Source organism: Acipenser ruthenus, chromosome 8 (genome assembly GCF_902713425.1).
Source record: "Acipenser ruthenus chromosome 8, fAciRut3.2 maternal haplotype, whole genome shotgun sequence".
In the NCBI taxonomy this organism is placed as follows: Eukaryota; Metazoa; Chordata; class Actinopteri; order Acipenseriformes; family Acipenseridae; genus Acipenser; species Acipenser ruthenus.
The window spans coordinates 11239409-11255225 of NC_081196.1; the positions used below are offsets into that span (position 1 = coordinate 11239409).

At 37.1% G+C, this 15817-nt stretch overlaps 1 protein-coding gene across 9 annotated transcripts in view; it reads right to left on the reverse strand.

Moving 5' to 3' along the window:
- Positions 1-15817, reverse strand: part of LOC117407088 (protocadherin Fat 3-like) — a 178173-nt gene that overhangs the window by 130393 nt on the left and 31963 nt on the right. For all 9 annotated transcript variants that reach the window (XM_059028492.1, XM_059028490.1, XM_059028491.1 and 6 more), the window contains exon 2: positions 4321-7629. In XM_059028492.1, the coding sequence (XP_058884475.1) occupies positions 4321-7612 (3292 nt within the window). In that variant the 5' untranslated portion in view covers positions 7613-7629. The remainder of the gene's footprint in view (positions 1-4320; positions 7630-15817) is intronic.

Sequence of the window (15817 nt, forward strand, 5' to 3'; positions counted from 1 at the left end):
ACATTAACCAAAACAAACAAAAAAAAAAACTTCTGACAAAACACATCGGGCTACAACACCTGCTTTTCAAACAGTTTATATATTCGATTTTGCATTTACTGCTGTTTGTGATGCAGATGGTTAAAACAAAATGTCGACAAAGTTTTTTTTTACAGCAGTGCTGTTTGAAGCATTACAGGATATATCTCTTCATGATGTGCCCACATGCACAAATCTGCTACTGTGCAACACTCACCACATGCTATCATTATGAGTGTTATTTTACTGTCCAGCAGGTATCAATTTAAAAAAAAAATCCTACATGATCTGGATTTAGCATGGCGTATATGGGAAAAGTAACTCAATGTAACCATTTACTTGTTCAATTAAGTACAAGTCTATTAGAATACAACAACTATCTATATAATGGAACCAAATGCGTAACAGTTACTCTTATTGTGAAATGTTAAAACCTGATTACATCTTAACTGAACATCAAATTATTTGCCGAGCACTCATAGTCATAAGCGTACTGTATAGTGTACCTTCTTTGCTCTACAGGGTGATGTAGTGACAGTGATTTGGTCTGCGTTAAGATATTAGCACAGAAAAAGTAAGGAACACAACAAATCAATAAGTGAGTGTCTGCTGCTACAGTATAGGGTACAGTACTGTACTGCAAGTGCAGAGCTAATCAGGAGTTCAGTACTCTGAAATACAGTTGGAGCACAAATGTTTTAATGTTGCAGCACAGTACTGGGGAATAAAATAAAAATACTGAATGTAATAATGTATGTGTTCGTTTCTTCACTCCTGCCTTGCTAATATAATACCAGGCACTCATCTTCATGATTATTTGCATAATATCTCCATTTCTCATGTGACTTTACTACCTGGAAGGGCATTAGGGAGATTTCCATTGTTGGATTTAACAATGCTTCCAGCATTTGAGCTTTTGTAATGTTTTCCATTATCACCTGCTATAGTAACTCACAATGAACTGTGTACCAGTGTTTGGTAAATTACAGCAGTGTATGGGCATTTTCACCTGCATTGGCTGGACGACACGTCTTACTCTAAACATTGTATATCCTTGAAAGGCTAAGATTTGGAAAAGAGTCTCCCCAAAAGCAAATCAAGTTGACATGCCATGGGAACGCTGTAGAAAACAGAAAATATGCACCCAATTGACACTGACAGGAGTGCAGTAATTGGGGGTGAGGATTAGGGTTAGGGTTAAGGGAGTGCAGTAATTGAGGGTGAGGGTTAGGGTTAAGGGAGTGCAGTAATTGAGGGTAAGGGTTAGGGTTAGGGTTAGGGGAGTGCAGTAATGACAACATTTCTTGGTTCACCCAAAATAAGATGTCAGCACACACAGCTTTCTTAACCTTTTACCTTGAAAATTCCTCAAATGTGTGTTTTCATTCCTTGTGATGCTCTAGGCAATTACCAGTGTATATATATATATTTTTATATAAGTCAGGGATGACATTTTGACTACCAAATTAATCAGTCATGCCCATTCACACAAAAGTGTGAACACCATAGTACAGTCGTTTCCAATTCCCCTCGCTGATGACATTTTTTTTATTTTAACCCTTGCTTGAAATAAACCTGTTCTGCTTTGGAATACAGAAAACGCTTATCCTTTCCATCTTTCTTTTGTTGTATTCCTAAAATACTGCGGCACACATTGATATATTTTCATTGTACTGCATATACTGTATGGTTTCTGTGCAAACACTTACAGAAATGTATCAACAAAGATGCAGAAATTATATTATTTAGCTAGAATGAAACAGTTTATTTTCTGGTGGTAAATGGTATTATTGTATTGTAGCATTCTAATAGAAATAGACAGTAGAACAAATGGACAGACAGGCAGACAGTCATGAGAAAGGCAGTCAAATAGATACAACTGTACAGTGGTACTTCTTCAGAAAGTAATGTGTTTTCCAGATTAAATACAATGCAAATATAGTATAGTCATATTTCCTCTTTTTCTATGCAAGTCAATCCATTTTAATTAACATGAGTGTGTGTAATGTGAAGAATATGGCAGCAACTAAAAAATAACTTGTTTTATGGGTTCAATCACTTGTATTTGACTAGCATTTTTTTACTTAACAGAAAAAGCCAACATGTTATTCTTAAATGCATTCATATTCTTCTTATGTTCATTTATTTTATATATGCTGTTCCCTAGGAAACTCACATTTTCACAGACTAAACATCTTGTCTAAGTGTTTCCTCATAGCAGACAAGGGGCAAGCGTTCACTTACAAAACATTTTTATGGTTTAAAAAATAAATAAATCTCAACCAACAGGCAATCATTGTGATACGTAAAAGAAAGTGTAAGAATCAGGCTTGAAAGTTATTGTTCTTAAAGACACTGAAGTCTGAAAGAGGGAGGGTACTTTCTCTCTAAACACCAAAGAGACCTCCCAGTTCCGCGAATATGAGGAATGTATTAACAGAAACTGCTTATGAACTCAATACATCTGCTTTGTACTCCACATGTCAAAATGTCTTGCAGAAAAATCTCAAAGAAATTATGCTTGCGTTAAATAATACATAATTATGTCCTTGTTTGAACAATGTCATTTTTAAATAACATCAGTATGTTCCTACTTAATTGCAAATAAAGTATTTCCAAATGTACTTTATACCGTAGCCTGAAATTACAGTATGGGCGTCCGCAGATAGGTGCAAGCCTGGAATCTGAATTTACAAAAAAAAAATAGTGGTACAGCGTTTTTCAAGAAAATTAATAGACTGTTCTTTAGATCTACGTTGCATTTAAAAAAAATGTATATTCAGTTAAGTTTTTTTTTTCAAATAAACAAATAAAAACAGACTACCTCTAATTTTCTCCGAGAGACATCCTCCCTCTCTTATGTATCGATTCGAGTTACACACACACACGCACGCACGCACGCACACACGCACCACGCACGCACACAGGCTTTATGCGTTTTCTTCCAACTTTTCACCTCTCCTTTACGAACTAATTTCACTAATTTTAATAATTTACGGCAGTTCTGACAGCGCGTGTGAAGAAGATGCCAGCGCCAAGAGTGAAAGGGAACTCCAAATGTTTTTTAAACCTCATTCTGTTCAGAAATACGTCCTCAATCACACATGTACCAGCAGAGGAAGTTGAATTGATCACAACGAGTGGTCTTATCCCGTATATGCAAAAAAACACACACTGAAAAAAAACACCACCCTACAGCAGGCAGTTCTCAGAAATCCTGCTACGATGTCAACACGAAATGTGCTGCCTGTAAGTGTAAAAAGTGGTCAGAAATGATGGGCTGAATGGGCTAACACTGCTTCTAAAACACAGAGTAACTATGAGGCACACAAATATAGAGAACATTTCTGAATTCCTAAAAACTGAAGGCATGCATTTTTTTGTTTTGTTTCAAAGAATAGATGTAAAGAAATGTTGTAAAGCTATAAAATTGAACGGTCACCATATTACTTTTTATTTTACCTGTGATGTTGCATTGAAATACATTAATTCCCATCTTCCTGTAGATCTAGAAATTGTACTTATAATTTAAAGGTTATCATTCCTTTAAAATTGCAGGTGGTCAATACAGTAAAATATTGCCATCAATTATACAGTTGCTGGATTACTTTAGCACATACCTGCTGCTATAAATAGTGTGTGTGTGTGTGAGAATGTTAGGTTGTTTGGAATGGGGTTACATTTGTCCCTGCCATCAATCACAGAAGTGGCAATTCTCCAATTAGGTAACCGATGGTAACTGGCAAGTGGTCACAAGTATACAAAGGAAGCAAAATCCTTTGTTTGTTGGAGTAGTTTGGGGGGTGAGGGTGAGGGTGAGGGTGAGGGTGAGGGTGAGGATGAGGGTGAGGGAGTGGGAGTGCTGTGATTTTTGTATTATTTGCAATGTGGTAGTGAAGGCTAACGCCCAGCCTACAAGTGTGTTGTTCTTATGTTTGAACTTTTTATTTTGGCTCTCATGCTGTGTTTATTTTGTTCCTGTTTTTGTTTGTTTTGTTAAATAAACGTGCGCATACGTGCTTAAACTGTAGCTTTCAGTCTCTAGGTCTATTTCCTGTGGGTAGCATCTCGGGCTGTGATGCTACACTGTCACAATACCATACATTTAAAATATGAAAAAGTTCACCTATAATACATCTTGTTTTGGACTGTGAAGTAACCCCAGCACATTGTATATGCAATATAAAACCAAATTACCCCCCAATCTCCTGTACAAATGCCTCCCCAACCAGGCTACTTTCAATGGGCTACTTTCTCAATCCAGCATTTCATATTCATATTAATGATTTAAAAAAGACGTACCTGTCTCTTCGTCAATAGAGAACCTGCCAAGTCCGCTACCATCTCGAATAGAATACTGAATCTCTCCATCTCTTCCAACATCATCATCTCTAGCTGTGACCTGGAGAACGCTGGTGCCAATCCGTGAGTTTTCCTTTACCGTTCCCTTCACAGCAAAATCCAAAAAATAGGGAGGGTAAAGATTCTCGTTTACATCCACCACTTCCACCTCCACAAAGGACACCGACAGTAGAGACACTGGACGCCCTTTATCTTTAGCCCGCACTGTCAGGTTATAAAACTGCTGCTTCTCGTAATCCAGCTCCTTAGCCAGACGAATAACCCCGCTGGCTTTATCAATCTCAAATTTCCCATTGTAGTCATTTGCCAGAGTGTATCTTACCTGGCCACCTAAACCAAGGTCTGGATCTTGTGTCTCCAGCCAGGCTATAATGGTGCCAACCGGAAGATCTTCAAGAACCTTGGCATTGTAACTGTATGGAATGAATGCTGGAGGGCAGTCATTAACGTCATCCAAGGATACCTTTAGAGTAACAACTGAGAACCTCTGCTTTCCCCTTTCAGCTTTATCACGAGCCTCTATTTTTAAATTGAAATGAGCTTTAAATTCCCTATCAAGCTGCCCAGCTACATAAACAATTCCAGTTGAGCTGTTAATTGCCAGCTGAGTTGTGCTTGTCAATATAGAGTATAATATATCACCATTAGGTCCTAAATCTTTGTCAGTAGCTTCAACCTGGATAACTGCTGTGCCAAGGTTTGTGTTTTCGAGAATGACGGCAGAGTAGCTCTCCTGTAAAAACTGGGGGGTGTTGTCGTTAGCATCTTCCACATTTATGGTCAATAGCCTCCATGTAGACTTCTGAGGTGAGCCTAGGTCATAAATGGTAATATTCAGAAGATATCGGTCTACTTTTTCACGATCCATTGGCATCAAGACACTAATTAATCCAGTTTCCATATCAATATTAAAACAGCTATCCTTGTTCCCGTCAGAGATGGTAAACAAAACCCGACCATTAAAGCCAGTATCTCCATCCCAGGCCTTGACCTTCAAGACACTGCCTCCTACTTTGAGGTCCTCACGGACAGATATCTCAGATGGAAAAGATTTATCGAACTGCGGAGTCTGCCTGTTGACCGAGTACAGATCGATAAATACATCTTCTATTTTGGGCTTACTGTTAGCTTTAGCCTTTTTTAGCAACTTTTCAGCTAGCTTCTGGGCAACTCTGGTTTCGTTGCAACTGAAACTTTTTGATGACACTTTCCCGTGAACAACAGAAATGTTAACAAACATTGAGTCTGAAAGGTTTTCGCCGTCGGTAGCTGCTATTTTCAAGTTAAAGACTCCATTTTTTGGATTGGCAGTAGTCAAACTTTTTCTCAGCACCAGCACTCCAGAATCAGGATTTAACTCAAAAAATCCTTTTTCATTCCCAGAGATAATTTTGTACTTGACTAATTCGAGCTCATCTATATCTATGGCAGAAACAGTTGTGATCTGTCCACCGGGTGGAAAACTGTACGATATTACACCTTGGCAGGCTATTTTCTCAAAAAGGGGCTTGTTGTCATTGACATTTTCGAGATGTACAGTGACATTAACTTCACTTTCACGCCGGTAAGGCAAACCCCAATCAGAAGCTCTGACAACAAAAATGTAGCTCTCAGATGAAGACTCAAAATCAAGCTCATTGTTAGAGCTTATGACACCAGTGAATTGATTAATAGTAAAAGGTAAGGCTTGTATACTGGCAATGCTGTACGTTATATAACCATTTTCCCCTCTATCACTATCTGTGGCTGAAACAGTCAAAACATTTGTTCCGACTGCTATGCTTTCATTCAGAAACACTTCATATGATGGTTGTAGAAACAGGGGTGCATGGTTGTTTTCATCTTCCACTGTGATGCTCACTTTAACTTTCAAGTCACTTTCTAGGTCAACCACCTGAAGTTCAAAGAGCTCCTTTTCAAGGATGTTTAAATGTCGGGCAGTGGTGATCAATCCGGTTTGAGGGTTTATCTTAAAATAATCTGAATCTGGTCCAGGATTTAGGTTATATTCCACATCCTGAGGCTCGGGGGAAAGTTTAACAGCAACCACATTGACTCCAGGTGGTGAAAACTCACTGAGACTGACTTCATACATTTCCTTTTCAAACTTAATTTCAACAGCTTGAGGTCTATTGACATACACGTGAACAACCTTGACGGCAGAGAATTTCTGGGGAGAACCTTTGTCCTTGGCTTGAAGGGTTAAATTGTAACCATAAGGGAAATGATCCCAATCCACTGGTTCCAATCCCTTTATTCTATATTCATTGCTTCCAGTTCTTTTAACCAAGCGGAACTGGTCCAAAGGATCCCCAGCTACAATGGAAACCGATTCTATTTCGCCATTTGCACCTTCATCCATGTCCTCGACAGTTAAAACTGCGTAGGTGGGATCTTTGTCAAGCAGAGACGGAGTGTGAGTCACCACGCTTAAGGTTGGTGCATGCTCATTGATGCGTTCAATGTGAATGAAAAGCTTTGCTGTGCTGCTCACGCCATTGTTTCCATACAGTTTCATTCCACGGTCAACTGCTAGGATTTCCAGGTCGTATCTGTTTCTCTCATCAGAATTTAGCCTGCCACTCAGAGAGATTACCCCGCTGGTAGGATGAACTGCAAAAAGGTCAACTTTGTCTTTAAAGAAATAATAAAACTCCCCGTTGGATCCAATATCTGCATCTGTTGCTGTCACTTGTGCAATGCTAGTTCTTAGCGGGGTGTTCTCAGCTATCGTTACGGAATAAGTTGTTGGCGAAAACAAAGGACGTAGGTCATTCATATCTAAAACCTGTATGTTGACTTTTGCCCAGGCATCTAAATCTTCCCCTCGGACAGTGGCTTTTACAGTTAGCAAGTAATTATCCTGGATCTCTCGGTTTAAAATGGCAGCATTTCCTCCTTTAGTCCTAACCCTGAGAAAACAGAAGTCTCCCATTACAAACTCCTCTGCTTTAAAAAAACCTTCTTCGTCTCCGGAAACTATCCGGTATTTAATATCCCATGATTTATGCGTTAATGTGACCCCCATTTTAACTTTACTGTTGGCGTAGGTCCTGGCAGCCGAGTTCTCATAGACTGTGGCATTGTAGAGGGAATGTGTGAAGAAGAAGGTAGGTAGCACTGCTGGGTTCTGTAGACCTTGGCAACAGCGAGCGAAGAGCTGGAGAAGCAGGAGAGCAAGGCAGAGAAGAGAGGTCTGTGTGCCTGCCCAGTGGCCCATATTTACAGCCATCCCATCATTCTTCCACCCTGAAACAAAGCAGAGGGAAAGTGATGTCATCAAGGAGGCAAGCCAACAAAGAAAAAGTTCTACATCGTAAAGATACACCACTGTTACGAGCCTGAGCTTTCAACCCCAAGGCTGACAGCCGACTAATTATTCACTTGATCAATAAGATGGATAGTGATTTTATACATTCAGGTTGCCAGGCAATGAGTCCCTGTGAAATCATTAAGGCTGTTTGTAAACGCTAGCACTCATTTGCATTGTTTAGCAAAGTAGCTTAGAAAAAAAAAAAAAAAAAAGATTCTTATCAGAGGGTCTGGGTCAGTAACTTCTGCAGGCAATAAAACATATTTTACATCTAGTCTACAGGAGCATACAATTTCCCCCCAAATAGCCATTTCACTTCCAAATTGTCAGATTTTAAGTGCTATATAAAATCTGGGACATTCACTCTGTAAACAAAAGTTAAACATCTTCATTTCTGCAAATACAAAAATACAATAAGAAAATAGGTTCATGCAAATATGTTTGACTATTGACAGCAACCAATACATGATAAATGCCATGTTCCAGAGACAGTGAGAACAATTGGTGGTTACATTCTGGAAACCAAATATTTCCACTGACTAGTTGTATAATGGACTGGCATTCCCCCCAGTATCTGTGCGTTCTGCTAATGACCCACTAGAAAACATTAGTCTTCCATCTGATGCTGAAATGTCATTTCTTTTAGAATGCAAAACACCATTTTTTCAACACTATTCAAATTCCAATCTAGAAAAATGTATGGTATTCGAAAAGACAATAACAAAACTTGGGAAAGGCAGGGTATACTGTAGTACAGAACATTTTCTGGACTTTTGTAATAAGACATTATTCTAAAGTGTGAATTATTTATTGTATATGCTACCATTCATAATACCAAAGTCCACTGTGATTGGAAAATGACTTTAACATAATGTAAATAAGAAAGTCTACACCACCAAATAAACTTTTTACACAGAATGTGTTGTGACATGTGTTGTATCCTCCAGCTGTCCTCCAGTAGTTTTTGATACATCAGCACAGGAAAGTGAGAAACAATCTATTCAAAGTAGTGCTGGGTTGAACATGGAATTGTCATTTTTGGATGTCTGTTCAAGATTTAGACTAGTATTCAAATATTTGTTCATTTATAAAACGTTACGAAGACGTTATCAAAAGACCTTACTTTACCCGCTCTGACTATACAACAAAGGATGCCATGAAGTAATAACTGTCAAATGTCTTTTTTATAATAATAAACACTGTTGTGTAAATAAAGGGTTTTTTGCTGTTGTTTTTTTTTTTTATATAATCTCTGCCATTGTCATATTTTCGCAATAAACAAAATGGCCATACACACATTTTCATAACCTGAATAAACACTTTAAAGAAATATAGAAACGTAGGCATTATACGATTTCTCCTGTATTACAATCCACATAACAAAAACTAACAGTGCAACACAAAAGAAGGAAAAACAACTTTGATCACAATGCATTTCCTTTGCAAGTTGGGCCAGTGTTGGAAAACATAAGGTGTTTTGGAGTGATACAGCTGATCTGTATTATATGGCAGACAGAAATGGAATCTGATTCTGACTCAATTCCAACATCTGAAGCAATACTTGCAACTGTATGGAGAGATAACTATTTGACTGCTTGTATTGTGTGCCTATCCTAATCTCAACTAAAGTAAATATTGGCTGTACTGATTTTAAAAAATAAATTAAAAAAATGAGTAATCACATTTTTCCCCTTGCTCATTTAGCAACTGCCATGCAAATTCTGGCAAGGCGGTAAATCAATAAATCAATGAACTTTATTTCTGTTCATCGTGTAATGTCTGGCAGACACGGACATGTTCTTTTGCATTTGAATAAAAAGTGTTTGTTTGGATATCTGGATTTGTCCCAGCACTATTAAAAAACACAAGGAATATGTTCTACCTAGTAATGTAAATAATTGATATTCCCAGTAAGTAAACAAAACTGACTTCAAGTGTTCCAATGTAATAGGCATGGAAAGACTCAAACATCCAAAAGCAAAACATCTGACACACTACTGTTGAGGTGCAGTGCTTTATAAACTTATCATATCTTCAAACGTTGTACATGTTTTTCAGAATGTTTACAGTTTTGATAAAGCTCAGTGCAAACCATTATGAGAAAGCAACATGTTTGTTATTCTATTTGTTGACTTTATTCCAAAAGCTGTATAGCAGGTACCACAAAATAATGTCACTACCTAAATGTGTATATGTTATTCGATAGGCATTTTTCACCTGATAACTTAAAGTCTTTACAGTAAATGCTTATTCCAAAATGTCTTTTCCTCAAGGCTTGGTTTACAATTGCATGCCTGGTTTTTTTTTTTTCCCTAAATTTGCTTTAACTTAGACATATAGTACAGTAGTTTGCTTAATTAGACCTTTTTAATTGTTCTCGGTTCCTAAAAAGTTGCAGATTTCAAGTTACTCCAACTGTTTAAGTTAAGTTAAAAAAATTAAAAAGGAGCCAATTAAGCAAATTATTAGTTCAATTGAGGGTTTAGTTAAGTAACTGAGAGCTCAGCTGGAATGAAAACCAGCAGACACTGGGGTCCCCAGGACTGGGTTTGAGAAGCCCTGCTCTAGCTCAATATACAGTGAGGTGCGTATCTACTGTAAGTCTGTCTATAACAATCTTCACAATTGCCAAGCCTGCCGATTTCAAAAAAGGGCACCCTGCATGTGAGCTGTAATCCTAGACAACCCCCAAGAAAAATCCTTTAAAATGTCCCAGTAAAACATCCTGAATACCTTCCATTGTTCTTGAACCAGGTGCTGGATACTATTTACATACAACACCACTTAATGTCAAGTATCAGTTCACTGACATGAACATACACCCTGGTCCACAGTTCAATTTGGTCTTGCTATCCTAACAGAGGCCTTACTGTTCAAGTGTGGAATTCTGTGTCTCCAGAGAACCTGTCCTGCAGAAGTGAGAATCATTTGCCACTATGGAGTTTCTGTCAAGCAGTTCCAGGAGGCAGCTAACTATTTAAAGGATTTGGGTGAAATATGATGGTGGTCTGACAGTAGGAAATGTCTTCTTATGTCTTACTCTGTACACAGCTAATCAGTCAAAGTGCGCTGATATAAATTCTTGTTTAACCATACAGTACCAGTACAATCTTTTTTATTTATTTTTTTAGGTTTCTATTATTAGGTATGTTTCTAATATTATAGAAACCTTTTAACCAGAAATACCCAAATGTACTTTTCATTAGAGAACAATCTAATGCTTGGGTATTGTAACTACTGTAGTGAGATACTGCACTAGTATAGGTACTGTATCAATCTTCCTGGCAGCTCAGAATGTATTTTTAGGCTCATTTCAAAAACAATAGGCTATCCATAACTTTAAAGATTGATCACCCTGATTATTATTATTTTATTTTATTTTATTTTTTTTAAATACCTCCATGTGAATTATGCATAGTTTCCAAAGATTTAATAGAAATGAAAACAGCAAAATATTTGATACCATCACCCATGTTAACCTACAACATCTGTGAATTAAGTTTGTTTTGGAGAAAGGTATGGCTTCGATTGGCTTAGTCTCACACACGTTTAATGCAGCAATCAAGAGGTGCAGCGTGATCTTGATATAGCCTTAAATGATGATGGATAACCACAAGAGTCAATGCAGAAAAAAAATGCTAACAAGTTGCCTACTGAATCATAATTGTTTTCCTATGAAATGCAAACATTTCCTAAACAAGACGTATATCAATAGTGATAACAAAGCAAACAGGGAGATTTAAAAACAGGAATCAAAAGGTACATTGCATTCTTAAAACGTCAGGATATAATTACGGCCACCTGTATTAGGGAGTACAGTATGAAACAATCATAAATTCTAAAATTCGACCAATGTCGCTGTTTTAACCTACAGTGTAGAGTTTTACAGTACCTCAAAACACAATAGTCTACAGAATTCATAACTGGGAGAACACCCTTACTTGCTTTTCATTACTGATTTCATTTTGGCTTGATTTACTATGGCTTCCACAAGAAACTCTGATTTCTTTGCTTAAAGTATTTCATGGCATTCAACTGTCCCACATATTTTTTTCCAAACTGTTTAGTAAGCGTTTGGTACTATACAGTGTTAATCACAAATATTTCTGCTTGGCAGCAGTTCATAAGTACTTTTTTTTGGTGCTTACTGCAGCGGTGGCTTATCATTCTTTAGGACAGAACACAAATGGGAATCAGACCCAACAGTTTTGATGGATTATGCAGTCATCTAGACACTAAATTGGCCCTCAAAAAAAAAACAAAAAAAAAAAACACTGTTTCCTTTCACATTTATTAGTCTTCATAAAATACCCGTCATATAAAACAAGAATGGCATTTGCATAATGTATTGCTTCTGTTGTCTTTATCTATGAGGTATACAGTAGAACGCAGAATCATTTTGCTTTAGACTTACGGCCTTGGGCAATGACACATGTAAACAGATGGATGTTAATACATTGCAATGCTTTTATTGCCTTTTAAGAGGTCTGTTCCTATTTTGCTTAGGCAGAACATAAAGCTTGGCAAAATTATTTAATTATCTAAATGGCAACATGTTTAAATAGATACTAACAGTGTTCATTAAGTTGTCAGGTTTTCTGTGTACAGTAGCTACCTTAAAAATACAAATGGAACAGTGCTAGAAATGTCATCACCCAAATAAATGATAAAAAAAGTCTAAAATGTGTTTTTAATAATTCCCATGTAGCTATTCTGAAATATGGACATTGTACAGTATGTCCAAACAATCTAGTTTAAGCTATGGTCACATGTACACATATAAAAAATGACTGTTGAGTGAACCAGGGGAAAAGGGTGCAGCTATTTACAGTTGCAAGTGATTGTTAAATAATTTTATGCAGGGACATTGATTGAGGAAAAATGACATCCTTATGTAATTTTCCGGTAAGTTCACACTCCTCTTGTTATATAACCTCAGTTGCAATTTAAAATGCTATCTTTTGTCTTTTCTACAGCATACTGTACGCAGTTTAAAAAACACTTCATTTTTATGAGCTGTGTTAACAAACACTGAAGATAGTTTAAGCTGGTATTTTTGCATTAATTACCTGTTTAATTTAATATTGTCTTTAGATCAGGAAAATACCAATTATTTGTTCTTGGAGGTGTGGCACCTTTCAATGACTAAGATAACACTGATGTGGTGGTGACAGCAACATCACTTGGTGGTGTTCGCAATGTCATGCCATCACTGGCAGTAACACAGAAGAGTGGGGAGGATGTTAAAATACAAAGATATTTAATCTAAATAATCCAGATGTTCATAAAGCATTAGTGTGGTAGTTAACATTTTGTCCTAAACGTCTAACATCATCTAACAGCGTGCTTGACACTGCCTAGTTAATGTTCATGCAGGAAAAGTATTGTAATGGTTGCACACTTACAATAAAAAAAAAGGTTGCAATGGTGTTCAATGACAGAATAAGAAATATGCTGGTCTAGACTCCTGTGTGTACCCTAATGAACAATAGGTCGCTTAAAGAAGTTTTTGCACATAATTACTGTAGTGAAAAATGGTAGCCCTGGCACATCCTCCAGGGCGCTTATTGAAATGTCTATATGCTTCATACAAATGTTTTTCCAGAGCCCTTTCAAGCTCAGCATTGCAATCATACTCCCAGTTAATAGAATTTATGATTGAGCCCTCATTTACATGGTAAAGAGAACTGCACAGCTCCCAAGTGCCATGCTGCAGTGTGCTGCTCTGTGATGTGCTGTATACTGAATATCCTTCTCGACGTAAAGGACTACTGTATGTTCATATTAGTGCACACTGCTGCTGTTAATGTAGAGTTGGAATCTACATGGAATTCTACAGTAAACACAAACTGGAGGACTTACAGCAGCAACTTCACCTTTCAATATCACTTTAAAATTCAACCAATACAACCAATATTGATTATTAGAATAGAATTTAGAAAACATGTGCAATGTTAGCCATACAAGTGTAGCAAATTTGGCAGAGAGAGGAAGCTGTATAACACTTAACACTTACGGCTTAACAAGTAATTTTTAAATGTAATGTTAATTGTAATACAAACAATCATTTCTTAAGTATAATACATGTTACAGGTATTATTGCTGTGTCTGCTTTATAATGCCACGTTTCAATATTCACCATGTAAAACTCATCTTGTTTAAATATTGAACTTGGCTTGTTATAGATTCCATCTGCAGTCAACAATCAACCGTTCATTAAACGTACATTAAGTTGAAAGATCTGCAATGTGTACAGTATGTACTATAGGGGAGCAAACTTATAATCACATATTACAAAAACACCCAAACCAGATGTACTAAAACTGCAGGGAGCCAAGCTGCAATATTTTCTACCAGTTTAGCGCATGTGGTTCTGATTGCCCTTAGATCAGCGGTTTGCAAAAGAGATACAAAGAACACAATTTATGAAGATCAATTTTGCTATTGAAGAGTTGAGGCTTTTGTTGAACTGCTTAACATTGGCCTAATGAAAGAGAGGCCTAATCTGTAATTGAAAACATACTGAGGGCTCAGAACTGTTGCCAGTATTTATTCTCAATATGATCCCCTGAATGTGACTGAACTGGAAGCAAAAAATATAGTAAATAAAAATGTCCAATGGTGACTTGCAATTAGGTTACACTGTAGCATACTTTACTGAAGCGTATGTAACCACCTCTGTAATACTGAGTGTGTTTCAAGGATTTAACACATTTACAATGTGTTGATGTTTGCAATGCAGGAGAAATCTTGTAACATATAAAAAAACATGTTGACACATATTTGTATTAATTTTTGTTGTTATTAATTATGTTGACATAAGAACACAGAGGACACCAACAAAAAATGCTTGACCTTGATAAAAGACCATTACAAAGATACTTTTTATTTAGAGCTTTTGTTTTCTGTTCTTCCTTAGTGTTCTTTGTTTCATTCTTGTTATATAATGGATACTCTGCATTCTAATATCAGTCACACTTTATAACAATAGCCTGTTTGTGAATGTTATAAAGTAAGTGTAAAATGTTCAGCCAAAACGTTTGTCTACTTGTCTACACTACTTTTAAGTTTGAAATAAATGATAGCAACTCTGGCCCTCAAGATCAATTCCAGTCCAGATCTTTATTCCAATCAGGTCCTAAATTAGCCTCTAAGCAGCTTCAATTTACTACATTAGAACCAGCTTGGAGTAAAAACCTGGACTGGATTGGATCTCGAGGGCCAGAGTTGAGTACCACTGCCTTATGATATGAATACATTTCAAACTCAACTTGATAAACTGCAGCATCCTAGTACCTTTGCTGCTGGCCACGTGATTTGATTGTGACTAGATCATATGAATGAGTCTGAAGCTCAACAATAATTACTTCTTGAGGATTTACTATTACAGTTTAAATGTATTGAAAAAAGGTAACTGTATTGGCTGTCCAGTTGGCTTACATTTCCCAAAAAGTTGTTTTATTGTACATACAGTACTTGACTGTATCATGATTCAAGAATACAGGTGTTGGGCTTCCATGAATTAAACAAACAAAAAAAAATACAAATGGCTATAGTTAGTTCATACATAATTCCCAGTAAAACTGAAATGTATTGTGCATAGTTACAGCTACAGTATAGCACCCATGAGTGTAACATCGAGATGAGTATACTGTACAACATGGAACATCTTACAAATCAGTGTAAAACTTCAGAATGTCACCGAAAGCTCCTTTCCTGGATGAGTCATACATCTAATGCAGCAGACAAAGGATATGTGGAAGTAGGTGCAAATATAGCCTCATGCTATGGATCAGTAGTGCAATCACACCTGTCTTATCCATCAAGGATTGTCTCAACTAACTCCTTAGAACACCACCCTGCCCCCCCAACACACACACACACACGTCCTTCCCCACTGTTCTGCACTAGCACCCAAGCCACTGCTCCCTGTAACATCTCATTATGATGCTAATTCAGGTTCAAAACCCCGAATCCTCTAGCTGCTGTTTAAATATTTAGCAGCCCCTTTCTTCAGTCATAACAAGCTTAAGCCATACCAGGAAGAAAAACATTCATTTCATTTTCACATTTAACAGCATCTTTTCTTTGCAATTTTATGACTTGTCCTGATTTTTTTCCTTG